Raw genomic sequence first — 20,397 nt, 5'->3', positions numbered from 1 at the left:
TCATGCTCGAGAGCTTTCAGCTCCACCACTCAGCTTCAAACTCGAGCTCCTCATCCGACTCTCCAGCCTCCCCGTCCCCATCCTCCCCCTCGGTTCTGAAACGCTCTTTCGAACCAGACACATCTACGTCGTCGTCCCCTCCAAAGGTCCCAAGGATCGAGAGAAGCTTCTCCTCTCGCTCACCTCTAGTCGAGGCTGGCGTTGAGACTTGATTCGTTAAGGTCGCTGTGGTAGTCGATTTGTCTTTCCTTTTCTTCGTTCGTTTTCGAATCATAGCCTGCTTTTCAAGATGTCCGCATGAACACCTTCTCTTGTAACGATATCAATCTCCAGCGAGAGAAGAGTCAACTTTCCGAGCTCGACTCGGACGCGTTGAAAGTCTTTCCGAGGTCGAAACGAAGGTGGGATCGATATCCTAACTGAAAAACAGAGACTACTACGATCGAGTAAGGAAGAAGAAAGAGCAAAGGGGAAGAGAGAGAGAGGGAGAGAGAGCGTATTCCTGTTGTTTTCCTGAAACGAACGAACGAAGAGAGAGAGAGAGAAGCGAACGAGAGACAGCGAACGAACGAAACCAACACCAAAAATACTAAGGACCGAACAAACTACCTTAATTCCTTCCTTCCCATCCACCCTCCTTCGGAAACTCTACGAACCCCCAGCCGAAACTCCAAAAACAAAACGAGAGAACGAACGAACGAAACGAAACGAGAGAAAGCTACCACCCCCTCCCTCCCGCCGGACCCTCCTCCTCCTCATGATAAACTCCCTTCAAAGCCCTCCCCATCAAGTCATCATCCATCTCCTCGACCTCCACTTTGACTCCGTGACTCGGAGGGTGATGCTGTTCGAGTCCGAAGTTGAGGATCGGTTGATCGATCAGACCCAGACCCGTTCCTGCGTGTTGCTGGTTGGCGTTCGAGGAGGAAGCGGTTCGACGTCGGGCTGCGAGGGAGGATCCTCCTACGTTCCCGACGCGAAGAGTTTTGGAGGAGGTTTTCCTTGGGAGGAGGGGTCGGGAGACGGAGGAGGACGACGCGTGTTGAGCCGAGGTTGGAGTCTTCTCCGATGGCGAGAGGAGGGGAGCTCCGGCGGTAGCGTAGACGAGACCTGTTCCTCCTGGAGAGAGACGAGGTCGTTTGGTAGGGGAGAAGGATCCGTCGTGCTGGTGAGAGAGATGATCCTGAGCGGCGAAGAATCCAGAGGAGGGAGAGGGCTCGCTTGGGTTGGCGGACGTAGGAGGGCCGAGGAGGGAGAGCGTCGAGGATGAAGAGGAAGAGTGGGTGCGGCAGTTGCCTCCGGAGTGCGACGAGAGAGTTGGGGAGGGAGTGGGTGCGGAGGTGAGAGGTTGGTGGGAGGGGATGGAGAGGTTGAAGGAGCGTTGAGAGTGAGGAGCCGAGGTTGGAGGGTGGTAGTGGTTTGGGGAGGAGGAGTGGCTGTAGGGACGCTGAACGAGGAGATCGGCAATCTCGGATACTATACATACATAAAAAAACGAGAACGACGCGTCAGGGTTCCGTTCTGTGGCATGAGGAGCGAAGGATGGAAAAGACTCACGCTGCTCCCTCGGAAGTCTCCTCAAAACGAACAACTTCAACCTAGCGGCGACCTGCTCCAGCTCGACCCTCCTTCTGTCCGTCTCCCTCAGGTGTCCAACGAGCGAAGAGACGGCAGAGTTCGCCCTGCGAAGCGCATTCTGCAGCTGCTCGTAGGTGAGAGGCTCGGGAAGAGGAGGAGTGAGAGGTCGTGGCGGAGGAGGTGGATGGACAACTTCTGGCTCCGGTTCCGGTTCCAGGTTAGGCTCAGGTTCGGGTTGTCGTTCCTCTGGGACCATGGCGGGAGAAGGTCCCTCAACGACGGCGGGAGGAGGAGGAGGCGAAGGGATCAGAAGAGAAGAAGGAGGAGCGGTGACGATCGATTTCCTCGTAGATCGAGCGAGAGGAACCGAGTTTCGAACGACTAGGGGCACGAGGTCTTCCCGACCTCGAAGGAAATTGGGATGTGAGAACTCGAGGCTCTGAAACAGACGGGGAAAGCGGATGATCGTCAGCGAAAGAACAAGGTCGAAACGACGCGTCTCGAGGACTGACCTTCTTCGTCTCCTTTCCGTCCTCTAGCTTGGAAGGATTTCGAAGTCGATGGAATCCGTAGCTGATCCAGCAAAGAAAAATAGTCAGTCATCGGATGTGCGATAGGACGCTTGAGGGGAGGAGAAGCGAGACGAGACTGACATGTTGAGCTGGCGAAGGAAACTCGACAGCTTGTCGTGCTTGAAGTAGAGGGGAAGTACGGCACTGGCGAATTCCTCAGGATCAGGAATGATCATGCTCCCCCCGGAAGGAGACCAGTCGACGTGGGGACGAGAGGAAGCAGCGTTGGCCATCCTGTTAAGGAAGAAAGGAAGGGAGGGTCAGCTTCGTCGTCGCGTCGTCTTCTCTGCCCGTGTCTTTCGAAGTGAACTCACTTGTAAAGCTTCTCGGGGAACCTTGTACCTGTAGGCATTGGGGGTAGGACTCTCCTGGTTCTATTCCTTCCCGGTTTGGTAGCCAGGGGAGCCGGATCTTGGTCCATCTCGTCCTCCCCGCTCTCGTCCTTCCCGCTCGTCGTCTCCTCCTGACTCTGCTCTCGATCGTCCGTCATCTCCTCGTCGGCATCCGTCGACCTCGATTCCTTCTCGACGAAATCTTCGTCTGCTTCGTTGTCGTCCTCCTCGCTCTCGGAAGAGGGACCGTCCTCCTTGTCGACTTCCTGATCCTCCACAAGCGGTTGAGGGTGTCCGAGAACCAAAGCGGGCTTGATGTGACGGACGGCGGAGGAGTTGGCCTTGGGAGTGTCTGTGATCATCGGATCGTTGTTCGAGGACGAGAGCGAAGTCGTCTCCCTGATGGAAAGGAGAGACGGCCCTGGAGCGGAGGCGGATCGTTTGGCTCGGGTCCTGAACGTCGACGAATCTTGAGGAGGAGGAGTGAAGTTGTTGATGATTGACGACTGCTGCTGCTGCTGCTGCTGATGTTGGTATTCCAGGTAGTGAGGCGATGGGACTCCTCCTTCGTTCGAGGGAGAGAAGGAGTAGAGGACGGAGGGAACGGTGTGAAGAGTCGAGTTGGGTGTGACGCCTGGGGAGAGATGGTAGTTGGGAGTTGAGATTCCAGACGAGGACGACGAAGAAGCCGTCGAGAAGGCTCGGTATCGAAGCTCCGTCGTGGTTATCGGTGCTGGCCAGTGCGATTGACGACTTGAAACCGACGACGCGTCCGACCGACCTCTCGCCATCTCCTCCGACGAGTTCTGGTGAAGAAGAGGATGTGACGCCTTCTCCCAATCTCCGTCGAAACCTTCCGTCTGCATGGGTGCTGCCTCTTCCTCCTCGGCGACGGGGAAGCAAGGTCTCGACGGCGAGACTTCGTTCGATGGAGGTTGATGAAGTTGAAGTCCTCTTCCTCCCGATCCTCGTGCGTATCCCATCGACGTTGGAGACTGGACCGAGAGTGCTGAGAGCGACGAAGGAAGGTTTCGATCCGTTGCGTACTGGCTGGAAGGTGACGAGGAGGAGAGACGGAGAGGTGCGTGGTTCGAGGTGGACGAGGAGTCCGAGACGGATCGGAGGAGAGGGAGTCGTCGATTTCCGAAGGACCTCGATTGAGCTGGTTGAGCGTCGAAGGTGTCCGCGTTGAAGTAGGATTGGAGTTGATAGGGATGAGGATGATTCGTGAACGATGGGTGGACGGCGTTGGGAGGGAGAGTGATGTGGGGAGAGTCGAGGCCGTCTGGGAGAGAGCCTCGACGAAGGGTCGCGTCCGTCGTCAACTCTTGTCGGAGAGTGTGAACTCCCGAGTTTCCTCCTCCTCCTCCTGATTTCTGGTACGAGTCTGGAGCGACGAGACCTCCTGTGAACCTGCCGGAGGGGAGTGATCCTCTGCGAACGACGTCGGCGACAGCCTGCCGATGAAGATGAGGGAGGAGGTTCGAGGACGAGGAGGAGTTGGACGCGTTTCGAAGCTCGGGTTGGGACGTTCGACGAGCAGCGGCGATGGAAGCCGGAGCGTTGGAGTAATGAAGGTTCGACTGGAAGAGAGGGTGGCGAAGTTGCTGCTGAGGTTGAGAGCGAGGAGGAGTGAAGTCTTGAAGTTGGGAGTGGGAGGGAGAGGATGGGAAAGTGTCGGAAGAGGGAGTCGAGCTCCGAGAGAGGGTGTCTCCCCAGGAGATGTAGGGTGAATCGTCGAAGGAAGAAGACTGGGAGAGAGGAGCGTGGGAGGAGCGTCCTGAGAGGATATCCGTCCTCGACCCCTGAGCAGACGAAGCTGGAGGAAGAGGAGGAGGAGGTGCGAGCTGCTGGTGTTGGTCGTCGAATCCTCCGAAGAAAGAGCTGCCCATCTCGCCTCCCTCGTAATAGGCTTCTCCTTCTCCCGTCCATGCTCCCGGCGAGATGCCCTCGTCCCTCCAGAGCATCCCAGACTCTCCCTGTCCTGTCCAATCCGAGTTCGTCGTCGTGCTTCCAGCGTACGAAGGCGAGGGAGTTGAGGAGAGTCGATTTCCCAACGGAAGTGACCTCGAGTGGTGAAGGCTCGGACGATGTTGAGAGGAGAACGTGGAGGAAGAGTTGGAGTTTTGGTTTAGAGATCTGTCCTCGTAGGTGTTCGATGAGGCAGACTGGCTGCTAGGAAACATCTGAGCGCAAAGAAAGAACAGAGAGAAAGAGCAACGGAGGAGGAGGAGGAGCAGAGGTGAGCTGTCGTTCGATTGAACTGAAGCCGCGAACAGGGAGGATCAGAGGAGGAGGAAAGGGAACGAACCGTTGAGCTTGAGATAAACGTGAGGAGATGGAAGGTTGACGCGATATGGTTTAGAGTGAAAAGAAAAGAGCAGAAAGAGGGCAAGGGAGAGGGGCCTTCTTGTTCAAACAGAGTCCTTCGGAAGGGTCCAACTCCCCCCCTTCCTTCTTCCCCCTTCAGCCCATGCTCTCCCTCCTCTTCTCCGAGCTAGTCAAGTTTCGGGGTGTCGACCTGGGACAGATCAGTCTCTACGTCAGCCTTCGAAGAGAAGATAACGAGGTCATGGACGTTGGGAGATCATCAAACAGAGGAAGGAAGAGTTCAAGAGGTGAGCTCGAAGCTCTCGTCCCTCCTCCTCCTCCTTTCTCCAGATCCTCAAACGAGCGACGAAGATGGTTCGGCCGCCACCAATGTTTAGGAAACTTCAGGGTTTCAGACCTCCTTTCCTATTGCGACAAACTCCGCCTACAAGCTAAATTGCGTATGAAGTAGTTGAGCAGGCGAAGTAGGAGCCGAGAGACGCAGAGCCCTCACTCGCTCACACTCGCACCTGCTTTCGCTTCCTCGCTCTCTCCCATCGTTTCCAGTCTAGCAGAAAGTTTGCATTGAGATGTTACACTCCAAGTTTGGCTCCCACGTTCCAAGCCTTCAAAAAAGATAATCTACTCGTCCTCCTCGTCGTCACTCTCCTCAGTGACGTGCTGGAGGAAAACAAAGAAGAGATAGAGTAAGGTCAGTGATGGAAGAACGCGTAGAGCCAGATTCCCTTCACTCCCTCTTGACTCGAGCTCGAAGTCTGTGTAGCATTGAGTTCTCGAGCGAAGACGAGCGACGAGCGACGGCGGAGAAAGGAGAGAAACGAGACGAGCACTCACGTCGTAAAGTGCCTGCACGCTCTTGACGAAGTACTCCTTGCCCTGAGGCTTCGCGCCCTTGTCAAACCAGTAGATCAAGGCGTTGTCCGAGACGAGATCGGCCTCCCAGAGGATCTGAACGAAGAGTGAAACCGAGCGAAAGGAAGTGTCAGTTGAACGAATCGAAAAAGCGAAGAGAGAAGCTCGTATCGACGAGGGGAGGAGACTTGGAAATGTCATGGAGCGAATGAAGAGTGAAGACGTACCCTGACAAGGGAAGGGAAGGACTTCATGGCCTTCTGCTCGTCGTAGCAGTACACCTGAACGATCTGAAGAAGGTTGACCTGCTCCAGAGGCTTCTTGGCGAAGGGAGCGAGGACGGGGAAGAAGGTCTACAAGAAACGAAAAGAGGTTTCGAAAGGTCAGTTGCGGCGAGAGAAAAAAGAGAGCAGAGAAAGCCGAAGGGACGAGACGCACCTTGATCTTCGCAAACTGATCGGATCGACCAGCCCAGTCGAAGGAAGCCATGAGGGCATTCCACGAGATGGAGAGAACATCGCTGGTAGGAAGCGAGTTCTCAACCTGCTGGGTAGCGACGTGTCCGAGGGCCTATTTGAAGAAGAACGGGAGAAAGGGAATCAGGTTCAGCGCGTCGCCCAACTGTTTCGCCTCATCCCAGATCTGATCAACAAGGCCAACTCACGTTCTCAACCCACTCCTCAGTGAACTCATCCTCCTCACAAGCCTGAGTCATCCACCTGGTCAACTCCTCCTTGACGAGCACGGTCTGTCGCTTTCCGTACCACTCAGCGACCTGAGGGAGACCCTCGGCCTTGAAGTGGGCGTCGAGAGCGGCTCGGGTTCGCTTGGACTGAGGGAAGACGAGGATGATGTCCTTGAAGGAGGACCTGAGGAGACGGGAGAGATGTTCCATGTTCTGGAAGGTGAGGTAGGCGCGGATGAAGTGGGTGAGGAAGGAGAGGGAGATGGCTGAGGAGGTGCAGGGAGAGAGACGAGGATAGAAGAAAAGAGAGTCAGGTTTGCAATCGAGGCGACATGTGAACGAGAGGAGTTCGGAAGGCTGATTTGTTCGAGTAGAGAAGGAGAGAACTAACAGTCCTTGACGAGATGATCCTTGGTGAGGGCGAGGAGGCACTCTCCGGTAGCGAAGCCCTGAGCGATAAGCATAGCGGCAGCGTCGGCGACCTTCTCTCGCTGAAGAGGAGTCCACTTGATGATGCTGTAGGGAAGGGCGAAAGAGAAGAAGAGTCAGGGTTCAGCGAGAGAGCTCCGACGAAGGGAAGGAAGGAGAAGGGAGCTCGAGCTCAAACTGACTATTGAAGAAGAGCGGGGAGGACGTTCTGCTCGAGAGGCTTCTGAAGGTACTTGTACCTAAAGATCAAGGGAATGAGAAGATGATTAGGACAAAGTCGCTCTCAAGAGATGGCATGGAGGAGAGCCGGGAGACGGGAAGGGGAGGGTTGAAGGGGAGAGTGCTCACCTCTGAATGACCTTCTTCATGACCTCGACCTTCTGGGTGACCTCTGCGAGGATGTCCTTCTGGTCTGCTCCCTCTGCGACGGCGGTTCCCTCGATCTCGTCCTTTCCACCGATGATGGCGAAGGGAGACCTCTCGGTCTTTCCGTCCTCGACATAAGAGCCTCCAGGTTGCAAGATTCCTCCGACGAAGACGATCTCGAAGAGGGCGTCCGAGTACTTGAGGAACTCTAGGGTTGAACCAGCGGTGATGAGCTTGGTGGCGATAAGATCATATTGGGTAGGAGGGATAGGGAGGAGATGGGAAAGAAGGGCGTCTCGGAAAACTGAGAGAAGAGGAAGGAGGTGTGAGATTTGAGCTCGGGGCAGGCAAACGGCCAGCGAGGACAACCGAGAGAGCGCAAGATATGTTTAAAGAGAGAGAGAGACTCACCTTCAGGCTCGAACTTGGCAGTAGCTTTCGCCACACCTTAGTACCAGAAGAAAAGAGAGAGTCAGCTCGAGAGAGAGAGAGGTTTGCCTTTGAGTGGGGCTGAAAGGGAGCGCTCACCTTTTCTCTGTTTAATTCGAACTCCTGTGAGCGAAGGCTTAGTGTTGCCGGTGACTGGGGTGGGTGCGGACATGCACTAGTTGAACAGTAGACTTGGGGGTAGAAAGGAAAGGGGGAAGAAGAAGGGAGAGAGGGAGGGAAGGAAGACAGAAGGTGAGAGTTGGAGGGAGCTCGAGCAAGCTCTCTTCCCTTTCAACGCCTTGCGACCAACGAAAAATATAAAAAGTGGGTCCGACAATCAACACATATCGTTCGGAAGATGAACCGCACGGAGAAAATATGACTCTCATGTTCAGAGTTCTTCTCTGCAAGAAGATCCGAGCTCAACCAAACGGATTCGGTTGGTCGTCGTCAAGACGCGTCCCAGCTTCCCTCCTCGAGCTTCCTAGCCCTTCAGCCGCGAAAAAGTGGAGTTAGAACTCTGTGGTAGGCTGAAGTTAACTCTCAAGAAGCAGACTGACCGAAAAAAGCGAGCATTTTTTTCCCAAACCGGATTGTGTGACTCGATCGAAACCTCTCTCGTTTTTTTCAACTTCCCTCTCCTCTCCTTCAACTACATCAGTCTCTCCTCCCACAACCCCTCTCCTTCTTTGTGAGTCTTTCTCTTCTGTGTATCGTGTTAGCCCTACTTCTCGTTCTACAACTGACTCGACTCCTCTTCGCTATCTCTCTCTCTGGCAGACCTTCAAAAAACAACAGCTTCGAGCTTCCCTCCTTCACCCTTCCCACCCTCCCTCCTCCTTCCTACCCTTTTTGCGCCTCGAGTGCCCTTTGCATGCTTGCAGCCTTCTCTGAGAACATATCAGAAGACGTAAGTCTACTCTCTTTGCTTTCTTTTCGTGTATAGATCTCAAGCTCACCTATCTTTCCTCTTCTTTATAATCCCAAAAAGTACCTTTGCGATCAAATCCACCCTTCGCCTTAAGAACTCCCTCCCAAACTACCCGCCCAACCTTTACATCTCCTAAACCACCATCACCACTTTCAACCTCACTATGTCGTCCTTCCTCTTCAACCCTTCCACCCTCCGAATGGCCAGGTCTTCCATCGTCCCCGTCTCCTCCTTGCGACGATGCCTCGCTACAGCCGCGGCGAGTCTCCCCAAAACCATCCCAGCGACTCTTCACCTCAAGTCCGGACAGTCCTTCACTGGAACCAGCTTCGGAAGCAAGAACAGCGTCTGGGGAGAGACCGTCTTCTCGACTAGTATCACTTCTTGTGAGTTTTAGTGACGAGCTGCAAGAGGGAGGAAAGAAACAGAAGGGACGAGATGGAGCGTTTCTTATCTCCGAAGCTGACCTTTTCACTTTCTTCTCTTCCTTCTCCTCCTCCCGTCCTTCCTTCGTCCTCTTCTCTCCTTCGACGACCCTCCTCCTCCCTCACAGACTGCGAGTCCATGACCGATCCTTCCTACCTCGGCCAAATCCTCGTCTTCACCTCTCCTCTCATCGGAAACTACGGAGTTCCCTCCAACGAGCCTCTTGCTTCGATGCCTGGAATCCCTCAGATGGAGTCCTCCGGTATCCAGTGCTCAGGAGTCATCGTCACCGACGTCGCCCTCAAGCACTCTCACTACCTCGCCATCGAGTCTCTCCACGAGTGGTGCGACCGACACGGAGTCCCAGGAATCAGCGGAATCGACACTCGAGCCGTCACCACCCTCCTCAGGGATCAGGGAACTACCTTGGGAAGGATCGCTGTCGGAGAGGAGGAGGTCGCTAAGGGAAGCCCTGCCGTCGGAGAGTACTGGGATCCTAGCAAGGAGAACCTGATCGCAAAGGCTTCGACTACCGAGCCCTACGTTCTCAACCCCGAGGGAGACGTCCACATCGCGGTCCTCGACTTCGGAACCAAGGCCAACATCCTCAGGTCGCTCGTCAGGAGGGGAGCTAAGCTCACCGTTCTCCCTTGGAACTACGACATTAACTCCGTGCAGGACAAGGTGAGTCTTGTCGTTCAGCTTTCGCGAGGAGAGGAGGAGATCGTTTCCCTTCCCGTCGTCGTTCTGACCTCTCCTCTCGTCCTTCCTTTCCTTTCCGCTCAGTTCGACGGTCTCTTCCTTACCAATGGACCTGGTGACCCCAAGTCTATCATGGACGTCGCTAAGGAGGTCGGAAAGTACATCAACACTGCCGACAAGCCCGTTTTCGGAGGTGAGTCTTTCGGACGAGCTTCGAGTTCGCCGTCGAGTTGAGCTTTTGGCTGATTTTTTTTTCTTCGCCTGTTCCTTCTTCAGTCTGCATGGGAAGTCAAATTGTGAGTAGTTGCAGTAGTTGTCGTTTTGCTGGAAGTCGAAGAAACCGTGCGAGTTTCCGGGAGGGAGGGACGACGTTGGACGAGCTGCTCGACGTGAAGCTCGAACGCTGACCTTTTCTTTCCTTCTGTCGCAGATCTCCCTCGCCGTCGGATGTGAGACCTTCAGGATGGAGTTCGGAAGTGAGTTTCTTCCCTTCTGTTCCCGCCAATCGAGAACGAGACGTGAAGCTGACCTTCCTCCTTCCTTTCTCTTCTCCCCTTCTAGACCGAGGTCACAACCAGCCCGTTCTCGCTCTCGCTACTTCCGGTACCACCAAGGCTGGACGAGTCTACATCACTGTGAGCACTGCTTCGTCTGACCGCTTCTCGACTTGATAGGATCGATTTCTGACGCGTTTCCTCTTCCCTTCCCTCCTCTCAGTCCCAAAACCACCAGTACGCTACCGTTCTCTCCGAGGAGTTCCCCGAGGGATACGCTCCCTGGTTCATCAACTGCAACGGTTCGTTCATCTCCTTTTCCACTTCAAGCTGCTATCCATTCGAATCGTTGAAAGCCGACCTCCTCTTTCTCCTTCCTTTCATCAGACTCCTCCGTCGAGGGAATCATCTCGACTCCTGAGTCTGGAAAGCAGGTCTGGGGAGTTCAGTTCCACCCCGAGTCTGCTGGAGGACCTCTCGACACCATGGAGGTGAGTCTCTCTGTTCTCTTCGACGCGTCTCGAACGAACGAACGTGGTGCGCGCTCGATCTCTGACTCTTCCCCTCCTTCCTCGTTCTCGCCGCTTTTCCCAGATGTTCGACGACTACCTCAACGCCGCCCGAACCAAAGCTGGAATTCCTACTCGCAAGATGTTCAACCTCACCGGAGAGCTCGCTCCCAGCGTCGCTGAGGTCCTCAAGGCTTCGGCTTAGAGACCTCCATCCTTTTTGCTCTTCAGTCGTTGTTACGCCCTCTCTTTTTTTTTTCTCGGTCTTACCTAATCATAACGTCTTTCTCCCACCTAGCAAACCTTCTCGTTCTACGAAAACCTGTGTTTTGACGCATTGATCCGAGAACCGCCGCAGGCTCTACGAGTCATGTCTCCCTTTCTCCCCCTCTGTTTCTCCTTCGCCCCAAACCACCACCACCACCCGCCCGACCTCACCAGCATCTCTTAACCCTCTTCCTTTACCTCGTCATGCCCTACCCTATTGCTCGACCTATCAAAGCCTCCCACCCTCGAACCTTCACGACTCGACGGGTCGCTCCCGCTCAACTCCTCCGAGGGGACGTGGTGGAAGCTCTTGAGGATATCTCTGACGAGAAAGCGGGATGGACGAGAAGTGAAGCAGTTCCTGAGAAGGAGGTCGATTCTGAAGCTACTCCCAGGAGAGAGTTGGAGCTCGATCTCGGGGGACTCGTAGGGAGTGCAAAGAAGATGAGAGGTGAGCTTCGTTCCATCGTCCTTCCCTCCTTTGGTCCTTCCTTCATGGCTCCGTCCCCTTTGCCCCACTTTCTTGATTTCATTCTGCTCCATCGCATATATTCAACCCACTCTGACCTTCCTCTCGCCTTCTTTCTTCGTCTCTAATCCTTGCAGTCAACAACTCAGCCCTCGCTCTTGACTACGTTCTCCTCCCCTCCCTCCCAACAACCCACGTTCTCTCCGACTTCCCTCCCCCAACCTCCTCCCCGCCGACCAACGCCTTCTCTCCTCCTCGCTCTGAGGATCACTCTGAAGAGGAAGAAGACGGATGGGAGCTTATCGGAGAGGGAGGGAACGGGACGACGGTCGTGTCCGGACGCGAGGTCGAGGAGGTCGTCGAAGGAGGAGGGAGCGGTCGAGCGTATGCTGAAGCTGTGATGAAGGCTTGAGGGACGCGTTTTATTCGCTTACATATAAGCTCGTAATGAGCTTGGATGGGTTCTCTATTTGGTGGTGCATTCGCTCCTTGCTTTCCTTCCAGCCTCGTTCCTTATCTTTCAGAATCCATTTGACGCGTCTCCTTCATTGAGCTGGATTGTTTTGATTCCCTCCTTCCTCTTTTTACCTTTGCGCTTGTTTCTTTATATATCCCCCCTCACTCCTTTAGCGTCGCAGTAGCATATCTCTTTCCCTTCCTTGTCATCTCCACGAAATCGTATATGCCAGTAACGAGAAGAACGCAGGTTGTTGATTGCGGAGCGAGACGGAATATGTTGAGCTTCGAAGCGGTCGGCTCAGGGTGATTCTGATCAATTTTGCACGCCTAACAGTTCTTTCAATTTCTGGAAGCAAACTGAACTGCGTTCCTTCTCAAGCTCGGAGACGGTCGACGGACGACGCGTCTGCGTTTCCTTCTACTTGTTGAGGGACCACTTTCATCTCAGCAGTACTGAGTTTAGAGATGAGAAACACGGTAGTTGATATCCAGTCTGAATGCCTATCGTGAAGCTCTTACTGGTAAACTAGAAACGACAGGAGAGCGAAAGCAGACAGACAGGCAGGTCGGTGAGAGTCGAAGCTGGCCCTCGGTTCCTTTCGGTTCCGCGATTCCTCTCCAGATTCTTAGATTCGAGGATCGGTGGGAATTTTGTGCATATCAGGTGTAGCTGCCAGTTCTCGTTGCTGCTGCCAGACGGGAACACGCTTTCGACGCGACGAGTCGTGTTTGGTTCCTCACGTCCCTCCCTTTCGCTCCCACTTTAAGAACAAAGGAGTTTTTGGCAATTTTTGGTACGAACGGACTTCAGGAGATCCTCCATCCCTCCGTCTCATCTTCTTGTCGGAGTAACATTTTCCCTCCCTCGGACGCAAAATCGTCATCGATCGCTCTCTCTCTCTCTCGCAGTCAAGTGGCGATCCTTTCTTTCAACAAACCTCCATCTTCTCTTCCCTCCTTCCCCTTCTCCCAACTTCTAAAGGAGAACCTCTCCCTCCTCCTCCCTCAACACTCGCTCACCCTATCCCCCAATCGCCACTCGTCCGTAGAACAAGAGTCTATGAGCATCCCTCTACCGCCGAAGGAGCAGGATCTGCCGAAGAAGGAGATGGGCGTGGACGAGCTCGTCAAAGCTGATGAGCAGGGAGGTGCAGTGGTTCATGTGAGTGATTTGGTCTTCCGCTGAGCTCGACTTGACGGTGGGGACGGCAGGTCGGTCGGAGGGGGAGGAGCGAAGCTTGGAGAGAGGAGGAGGAGGAGGGGGAACGTTGGCCAGGCTTCCCTCCTTCCTCTCTCGCTCTCTCTCGTGCTTCCTCTGAACCTTCAGAGCTCTGTTCGAGAAGACCAAAAGGTCCTCTCTTCGAGCATCGGAGAGCCTAAACCTTATCTAGCATAGGAGCAGGACTCAGTGAGAAATGAAACGACGGTCTCTTGCGAGCTGAAGCTGACCATCTCCGCCTCCCTTCCTTCCCTTTGACTCTCTCTTCCTCCTCCAGACTTTCGACCCGGACGCTACGACAGCTCAGAAGAAGGCCGAAGCAGGGAAAGCACGAGGCTCTCTCTCCCCTCTACCAGGAGTCAAAGACGACTCAGCTTCAGGAGGAGCGAAAGGTCAGCTTCTCCCTGACCTCTCTCTATCAACCTGCTTTCGATTCGCGACTCACGCCTGTCCTCCTTCCCTCGTTCTTCCTTTTCTCGCCCCAGAGCTCTCCATCGACACGTCTAGAGCTCCAACTCCTGCTCCCACCGTCACCATCTCGGACATCGATGCTACCAGCATGCTCGAGGGTCAGGGAAAGAACGGCGCCAAGGTCGTAGTCGTCGATTCAGAGGGAAAGACGATTGGAGCTGTCAGTCCTTCCCTTTTTTCTTCGTCACTAAAAATCCATCTCTGAGCTGACCAAAGCGTCGCATCTCGTTTGGGTCGAACAGAAGGGCGTCCCAGGAGCTATTCCGAGCTCTGCGACCGTCGGTCTTCCCGACTGGGTGAGCTCGAACCTCCTTCTCTCGCTCTTTTTCCTTTGCGGTCTGACCGTTCCTCCTCTTCGTCCGATAACAGTACAAGACTGGATGGAGAGCTGTTAGTGGGATTGACGACGCTGGAGACGATAGTACTGCTGCTGAGAGATCCATCCTCGCTGCTTACATGTGAGCTCTCTCTTCCTCCCTTGCTCGAACGCGTCTGCTTTTCCTTCCCCCCCCCACCCTTCGAAGAAGAACTGATCCAGCTGCTCCCTTCTTCTCACAGCTCTGAACAAGCTTACGGAACTTGGTACCACAACGTCAGTAGTCTCTTCCATCATCGTTTCGCTGCCTCTCTCAAGCTCACGATCCCTTGCTTTCCTTCCTCGTTCAGGCCGGTGTCATCTTCTTCGCTGTCTGCGCTTCTCACATCTTTGCGAGCTTCCGAATGGGTTGGGGTTGGACGATCATCATCCTCGGTGAGCAGCTTCTACCTTGATCGGGTTTTGAAAGCTCGAAGACGCGAAGCTGAAGCGTGAGTTCTTCCCCTCTCAGCCATCTGCGCCACCTACTACGATCTCTCGATCACCCGAGTCCGACGAGCATCTAGAGACGACATCCAGAGAGAGCTTGTCAAGACCAGACTGGCGACCGAGAGTGAATCTGCCGACTGGATCAATTCGTTCTTGCTCAGGTTCTGGAAGATCTACGTAGGGTCCGCTCTTCCTTCCCTACTAGGCCGACTTTCAAACTGACTTCCCTTCCCCTTGACCTTTTCAGGAACCTGTCCTTTCGGCCACGATCGTCGCTTCGGTGGAGCAGGTTCTCTCGACGAGCACGCCTGGATTCCTCGAGTCGATCAAGATGACCACCTTTACCCTCGGAAGCAAAGGTGAGCTTCCGTCGCCTCGTTCTCATCTCCCTACTCATTGCTGAACTCGAGCTTCGGTTTCCTCCTACAGCTCCTCGAATCGATTCCGTTCGAACTTTCCCCAAAACTCCCGACGACGTCGTTCTCATGGACTGGAAGATCAGCTTCACGCCTACCGACCTCTCGGACGTCACTCCTCGGGATCAGAAGTTCCAAACCAACCCGAAGATCGTGCTCGAGATCAAGATAGGGAAGGGGTCAGTCCGTTCTTCGACGCGTCTCGACTTCGCCCCCTGACTCGACTCCCTTGAACTCTGCAGATTCATTTCGGCTCCCATGCCCATCCTTCTCGAAGACATCTCCTTCGTCGGCAACATGAGGATCAAGCTCAAGCTCATCCCTTCCTTCCCTCACGTCCAACTCGTCGAAATGTCATTCCTCGAAAAGCCCATCTTCGATTACGTCCTCAAACCCATCGGAGGAGAAACACTTGGATTCGATATCGCCAACGTCCCCGGACTCTCTAGCTTCGTTCGAGATCAGGTTCACGCCAACCTTGGACCCATGGTGAGTGAGAAAAAGCTCGAGTCTCCCCTCCTTTATCTCGAAACTCACGACGTGTCGTTCCTCCTTCGTTCTCAGATGTACGACCCGAACGTCTTCACCCTCAACCTGGAACAGCTTCTCAGTGGAGCTCCTCTGGACGCCGCCATCGGAGTGTTACAGCTCACCATCAGCAGTGCTCGAGGAGTCAAGGGAACCAAGATTGGAGGAGGGACGCCCGACCCATACGTCTCAGTTGCTCTGGCAGGGAAGGCCGAGGTCGCGAAGACCAAGTACAAGAGCTCGACCTTCAATCCCCAGTGGAACGAAGTCAAGTTCATTCTCATCAACTCTCTCAGCGATGTCCTCGCTCTCACCGTCTACGAGTAAGTTTCTTCAGCGGCGTCCCGATTCCTCTCTTTTTCTTCTTCGAACCGACTCCTTTGATCTCTGTTGTGTAGCTACAACGCCAACCGACCCGATTCGGAGCTCGGAGTCGCCAACTTCGACCTCGAGAAGTTGAGGGAAGACAACGAGCAGGAGGGTTTGGGTGTCAACATCCTCCGAGAAGGAAAGGAGAGAGGAGAGTTGAGATTCGACGCGTGAGTTCTTCGATTCGAGCTCTCACATCCTCGACGACGACTGAAGATCCCATTTTCTTCTCACGTTCTCTCGCAGTAAATTCTACCCGGTTCTCAAGCCCAACAAGCTTCCCGACGGGACTCTCGAGGAAATCCCCGACACTCGTGAGTCTCGAACGAAAGCGACCTTCGTTGCTCGTCCCTCCTCTCTAACCCTTTTTCTTCCTGCCCGTAGGTACTGGAATCTGCCGACTTACGATCCACCAAGCCAAGGAGCTCGATGGATCTCGAACTCTCAGTTCCTCGGCAGTAAACCCCTACGCAAAAGTCTTCGTGGGTGGTTCGAGGGAAGAAGCTCATCGAACGGGAGTCTTCAAGTCGAACTTCGCTCCGTCCTGGGAATCTCCCTACGAGTTCCTCGTCGCCGACAAGAACAAATCCGTTGTTACCGTGCAGATCGTCGACGACAGGTCCGTTTCGACTTCGTCTCCCCTCCTTCTTCTGGCTCTTCCTCGTTCGATCCGAAGCTCACTTCTTTCTCGTTTCTTTCACCGCCCCAGGGACTTCCTCAAAGATCCCGTGCTCGGAAAGGTCACCGTCTCGCTCAAGGATCTCCTCACTGCGAAGGATCGACAACAAGACTGGTTCCCCTTGTCCGGAGCGAAGACTGGACGCCTGCGACTCTCGGCTGAATGGAAGCCTCTCGCCATGGCTGGATCGCTCAACGGAAGTGCTGCTTACGTTCCTCCTATTGGTATCCTTCGAATCTGGTTCGTTCTTCCTTATTGCGACGCGTCTCGATCTCCCGGAGACGCTCACTGACGTGCTCTCTTTCTCGTCGCATTCCTGTGGATAGGCTCAAGAAAGCCATCGACGTCAAGAACGTCGAGGCGACCCTCGGTGGCAAGAGTGATCCCTACATTCGAGTCGTCAACGGAGGAAACACGATGGTGAGTCGATTCGCCGTTGACCCCTTCGCTGTCGATCTGACACTCGTCGTCTTCCTCCTTTCTCAGGCTCGAACCGAAGTTCAGAACAACAACCTCAACCCGGAGTGGGACCAAATCGTCTACGTCCCCGTTCACTCGCTTCGAGAGCACCCCGTCATCGAGATCTACGACTACCAAAACCTGACGCGAGATCGATCCATCGGAGCTGTCGAGCTCAACGTCTCGGACTTCGCTGCTCAAACCGGCGACGCTCGAACGCCGTACAGGTCGACTGGTCCTCAGAGTCGTCGTGACAAGATCAAGCTCGGGAAGGGAAGCTACAAGGGCGAGCTTATCTACGACGTCGAGTTCTGTCCAGCCGTCAGCCTCAAGGGAGGTGTCTCCTTTGAGGAGAAGGAGGATTCCATCACCAAATCGGTCAACGACGCTGCCGACGCTCAACCTTCGACTCCTACCGCTTCTCAGTCCAACGGAGCCGGTCCCAGCACTCTCACCAGTCCGACCAGTCGCACCAGCACTCCCAACGGAAGAGCTTCGACCGATACCAGTCGACAGTCTGCCAACGAGGACGCCGACACCGGAATCGTGCTTTCCAAGGAGGAGCTTCTTGCGACTTGTGAGTCCTTCGAGATCGTCTTCCCTTTCCCGAACCTGAACGAGAAACGAAGTTTGACCTCGTGTTCCTTTCGTCCTTCTCCAGCGTCTGGTGTCCTCGTCTTCAACATCGTTTCGGGTCATCTGGAGAAGAAGAGTCGATTGGAAGTCGTAACGGGCGATGGATACTGGCCTTCAGTGAGTAGTTTCGAAGTCGCGTCGTTCTTCTCGTTCTCCTCGGAACTCCCAGCTGACTCCTTTCTTCTCCCCTCTTCTCAGTTCGGAACTCAGAAGTCTGGAAGCACTCATGCGACCTGGGATACCGTCGGAGAGTCCTTCATCGGAGAGCTCGACCTTTCTCGAATCACCCTTCGATTGAACGAGAACGACGAGGACGAGAAGGAGGACATCCTCGCAGAGATCTCCCTCGACACGAGACTCTTCCTCGAGCAATCGATCTCTGGCCCTCGAGAGTTCAGTCTCCTCGCTAAGGATGGTTCGGGAAGGAAGAGCACCGTCGTGATCGAGTCTCGATTCGTCCCCGTCGACATCAAGCTTCTTCCCAGGGAATCAGCCAACAGTGAGTTCTTCTTCGAGTAGTCTTCCTTCTTCTCATACTGAAACATCTCTCTCTACAGACACCGGAAGTCTTCACGTCCAGCTTCTCGACGGTACCGAGCTGAAGGGAGCTGATCGAAGCGGAAAGGTACGTGTCGCGTCTTCGTCCTCTGTTCTCTTCGACGAACCGTCTGCTGACTCTGCTTCTCTCCCTCGATCTACAGTCTGATCCCTACGCCGTCTTCACCCTCAACGACGAGAAGGTCTTCAAGTCGGAGACCAAGAAGAAGACTCTCGCTCCCGTCTGGAACGAGAAGTTCGAAGTCGACGTCCTTTCTCGAGTCGGTGCTGACTTCGAGGTTGAAGTTTTCGACTGGAATCAACGTGAGTGGTCCTTCATCTGTCGTTCTTGCCTTTGACGGTACTGATCCGACTTATTTTGCTCCTGCAGTCGAGACTGCGAAGAGCCTAGGAACCGCCAAGATCGATCTTTCCGACCTCGAGCCGTTCGAATCCGTGGAAAAGGTCATTCCTCTCTCGCACGTCAAGCACGGAGCGAAGGGATCGATTCGAGTTCGACTCGTTTTCCAGCCTGCTATCATCGCTCGATCTAGGAAGGTTCGTTATCTATTCCCTCACTCTACGACGAGACACGAGCTCACCCCTTTTTCTTCCTTGCTCTTGCAGAACACGTCCACCTTCTCAACCGTCGGTCGAGCCGCTGGACAGGTCGGAGGAATCCCTCTCGGAGTCGCATCTGGAGTCGGGAAGGGAGTCTTCCACGGAGTCGTCGGAGTCGGTCACGGAGTCGGATCCGTTGGTGGTTTCGCTGGAAGGAAGATCGGACTCGTCAAGAAGAAGGACAAGTCTGGAAACGAAGTCGTGAGTCCCTCTTCCCTTGAAGTTTCTACTTTCTTTCCACCGTTCGAGGATGACTTCCTCACCTTCTTTTGGTTATTAGCTCGTCGAGGAAAACGGCGAATCGGATCCTCCTTCAGGTCAAACCTCGAATCCCGTCGACGGATCTCTCGTCTCGAACGACTTCGCTTCGAAGGGAAACGGATCCTCTTTGCTCGGAGGATCGTTGGCTGTCACCGTTCTCGGAGTCAAGGATCTTGCTGAGGAAGCTAAGGCTCACGTTCAGGTCCAGGTGAGTCGCGATCTGAACGAGTTTGGTCTCGACGCGTCTCTCGTGCTGACTTCTCACTTTCCCTTTTCCTTCTCACTTCAGGTCGGTGGAAAGACTCGCAAGACGGGTCACTCTTCCAAGTCTCAAGCTCCCGAATGGTCAGTCTCACAGCATCATCTGAGGTCTCTCAATCTCCGTTCGAAAGCTGACGTCCAACCCTTCCTTCGCCTCATTCGCAGGGACGAGCCCGCTCTTCACTTCTCGCTGAGTCCCAACGACAAGACTGCCTCTGTCACCGTCATCGAGCACCACACCCTGGGCAAGGACAAGACTCTTGGTTCCGCTGAGGTTGATGTACGTCGAACGAAACGTCTCCTCGACTCGTCTCGAAAGCTCACCGCTGACTCGTCTCTTCTCCCTCGTCCTTCTCTTCTCCCAGATCTGGCGTCACATCTCTCCTGCTATGCCAGCTGCTGACGTCGCCGTCGAGGTTAGTTGACTTCGTCCTCAAGTCTTCACGGAACTTTCATCTGACGGGTGTTTCCGTTTCGTTGTTTTCCAAGTTGCGAGAGGGCCAAGGTCTCCTTCGACTTCGACTCGAGTTCAAAGCATCCGGAGGATCGTCAAACGGCTCTGTCACCAACCTCAACTCTCCGGTCTCACCTCGACAAGCTTCGATTAGCTCGCGCAAATCTATCTCCAGCCCTAGCAAGTTCTCGCTCTCGAGGTGAGTTTCACGACCCCTCCCTTTCATGCTCTCTCTCTTGCCCTCTCTTTTTCTCGATCCCCGACCGTTCTTCGTGTTGGGATCGACAGATAACTGACTCAGATCCTTCGTCTTTATTTCCACCTTGGTATCCAGGAGGGACAAGAGCGATTCGAAGGAAGAGTAAGAACGTTCTGAAGAGCTTCAAATCTCATCTTTCCCTTTCCGGTCTTTCGTCGCGTCTCATCCCTTTCTTTTTCTCCTTCGCCATGTATACCCTTTTCTCTCTTCCCGGTCTCTCCGTATCTCTCAGTAGTACCTTACCAGCTCGTTTCTCTCCTCTTCTAATGATGAATTTCCTCTTGGAAGGAGAGACGAACGCGGGCTGGGGGGGTCGGAAGAAACGACAGAAGCTTTCGAGAGTTCGTCTCCACGGTCTCACCTTCGTTTGGTTGAAGCGAATAGAAGACAAGGCCTCGGCCTGTTGCTGCTAAATTGAGGCTATCTTTCTCTACTCTACTCTTTCCCCACCTCCCTGTTGTATACGAGTCTTTGTAGAATCGTCGTTCGAGGATCGAGGTCGGTGCGAACCTCCTCGACGTGCCTCTCCAATCTTGAAGCAGGAGGAAAAGACTTCCCGTGCCTGAATTTCGCTTCTCGATGATCTCCCAA

At 54.4% G+C, this 20,397-nt stretch overlaps 5 protein-coding genes across 5 annotated transcripts; 3 read left to right on the top strand and 2 right to left on the bottom strand.

Annotated features, from left to right (window-relative positions):
• Positions 1-401: 401 nt before the first annotated feature.
• BDY24DRAFT_383188 (heat shock factor family protein) lies at positions 402-5,122 on the bottom strand. The gene is made up of 6 exons (XM_076639628.1): positions 4,794-5,122; positions 2,465-4,668; positions 2,232-2,384; positions 2,091-2,151; positions 1,558-2,017; positions 402-1,476 (listed from the first exon to the last, which is right to left on the bottom strand). Exons 2-6 carry the CDS (start codon positions 4,666-4,668, stop codon positions 719-721), a joined length of 3,636 nt encoding a protein of 1,211 aa, XP_076498673.1. The 5' UTR covers positions 4,794-5,122; the 3' UTR covers positions 402-718.
• A 237-nt stretch (positions 5,123-5,359) lies between these two features.
• BDY24DRAFT_349433 (uncharacterized protein) lies at positions 5,360-7,840 on the bottom strand. Its single transcript, XM_076637684.1, has 10 exons — positions 7,674-7,840; positions 7,557-7,592; positions 7,128-7,449; positions 6,962-7,018; positions 6,742-6,866; positions 6,330-6,616; positions 6,104-6,235; positions 5,893-6,018; positions 5,648-5,761; positions 5,360-5,473 (listed from the first exon to the last, which is right to left on the bottom strand). The coding sequence occupies exons 1-10, from the start codon at positions 7,744-7,746 to the stop codon at positions 5,435-5,437; spliced, it is 1,311 nt and encodes a 436-aa protein (XP_076498672.1). The 5' UTR covers positions 7,747-7,840; the 3' UTR covers positions 5,360-5,434.
• Positions 7,841-8,219: 379 nt separating this feature from the next.
• Positions 8,220-10,974, top strand: CPA1 (carbamoyl-phosphate synthase (glutamine-hydrolyzing) CPA1). Its single transcript, XM_076636955.1, has 11 exons — positions 8,220-8,265; positions 8,355-8,484; positions 8,566-8,891; positions 9,059-9,615; positions 9,718-9,826; positions 9,910-9,929; positions 10,064-10,109; positions 10,195-10,268; positions 10,351-10,429; positions 10,515-10,618; positions 10,722-10,974. The coding sequence occupies exons 3-11, from the start codon at positions 8,669-8,671 to the stop codon at positions 10,839-10,841; spliced, it is 1,332 nt and encodes a 443-aa protein (XP_076498671.1). The 5' UTR covers positions 8,220-8,265; positions 8,355-8,484; positions 8,566-8,668; the 3' UTR covers positions 10,842-10,974.
• Positions 10,975-11,107: 133 nt separating this feature from the next.
• Positions 11,108-11,784, top strand: BDY24DRAFT_413634 (uncharacterized protein; the record flags this gene model as incomplete). Its single annotated transcript, XM_076643207.1, has 2 exons — positions 11,108-11,354; positions 11,510-11,784. 2 exons carry the CDS (start codon positions 11,108-11,110, stop codon positions 11,782-11,784), a joined length of 522 nt encoding a protein of 173 aa, XP_076498670.1.
• Positions 11,785-12,773: 989 nt separating this feature from the next.
• On the top strand, positions 12,774-20,274 carry BDY24DRAFT_349425 (tricalbin). Its single transcript, XM_076637683.1, has 30 exons — positions 12,774-12,993; positions 13,328-13,442; positions 13,536-13,681; positions 13,764-13,817; positions 13,891-13,979; positions 14,080-14,113; positions 14,188-14,272; positions 14,349-14,503; positions 14,574-14,685; positions 14,756-14,921; positions 14,985-15,231; positions 15,307-15,593; positions 15,669-15,809; positions 15,886-15,953; positions 16,024-16,258; positions 16,349-16,558; positions 16,645-16,738; positions 16,805-17,354; positions 17,439-17,530; positions 17,612-17,912; positions 17,971-18,038; positions 18,115-18,274; positions 18,342-18,508; positions 18,578-18,772; positions 18,852-19,040; positions 19,122-19,177; positions 19,259-19,373; positions 19,459-19,509; positions 19,583-19,746; positions 19,882-20,274. Exons 1-30 carry the CDS (start codon positions 12,892-12,894, stop codon positions 19,910-19,912), a joined length of 4,479 nt encoding a protein of 1,492 aa, XP_076498669.1. The 5' UTR covers positions 12,774-12,891; the 3' UTR covers positions 19,913-20,274.
• The last annotated feature ends 123 nt before the right edge of the window (positions 20,275-20,397 follow it).

This window comes from Mrakia frigida (assembly GCF_051309035.1).
Source record: "Mrakia frigida strain ATCC 22029 unplaced genomic scaffold BDY24scaffold_8, whole genome shotgun sequence".
NCBI classification, from domain to species: Eukaryota; Fungi; Basidiomycota; class Tremellomycetes; order Cystofilobasidiales; family Mrakiaceae; genus Mrakia; species Mrakia frigida.
This window is presented reverse-complemented; position numbering and strand designations above follow the sequence as displayed.

Coding starts and splice junctions, on each gene's coding strand:
- BDY24DRAFT_383188 (XM_076639628.1), bottom strand. CDS start 4,668: ATGTTTCCTAGCAGCCAGTCTGCCTCATCGAACACCTACGAGGACAGA. Junction 2,385..2,464: donor TTCCCCGAGAAGCTTTACAA/GTGAGTTCACTT, acceptor CTTCCTTAACAG/GATGGCCAACGCTGCTTCCT. Junction 1,477..1,557: donor GAGACTTCCGAGGGAGCAGC/GTGAGTCTTTTC, acceptor ATGTATGTATAG/TATCCGAGATTGCCGATCTC.
- BDY24DRAFT_349433 (XM_076637684.1), bottom strand. CDS start 7,746: ATGTCCGCACCCACCCCAGTCACCGGCAACACTAAGCCTTCGCTCACA. Junction 7,593..7,673: donor TCGAATTAAACAGAGAAAAG/GTGAGCGCTCCC, acceptor TCTGGTACTAAG/GTGTGGCGAAAGCTACTGCC. Junction 6,236..6,329: donor CTGAGGAGTGGGTTGAGAAC/GTGAGTTGGCCT, acceptor TTCTTCAAATAG/GCCCTCGGACACGTCGCTAC.
- CPA1 (XM_076636955.1), top strand. CDS start 8,669: ATGTCGTCCTTCCTCTTCAACCCTTCCACCCTCCGAATGGCCAGGTCT. Junction 8,892..9,058: donor CTCGACTAGTATCACTTCTT/GTGAGTTTTAGT, acceptor CCTCCCTCACAG/ACTGCGAGTCCATGACCGAT. Junction 9,930..10,063: donor TCTGCATGGGAAGTCAAATT/GTGAGTAGTTGC, acceptor CTTCTGTCGCAG/ATCTCCCTCGCCGTCGGATG.
- BDY24DRAFT_349425 (XM_076637683.1), top strand. CDS start 12,892: ATGAGCATCCCTCTACCGCCGAAGGAGCAGGATCTGCCGAAGAAGGAG. Junction 13,443..13,535: donor AGCTTCAGGAGGAGCGAAAG/GTCAGCTTCTCC, acceptor TTCTCGCCCCAG/AGCTCTCCATCGACACGTCT. Junction 14,114..14,187: donor ACGGAACTTGGTACCACAAC/GTCAGTAGTCTC, acceptor TTCCTCGTTCAG/GCCGGTGTCATCTTCTTCGC.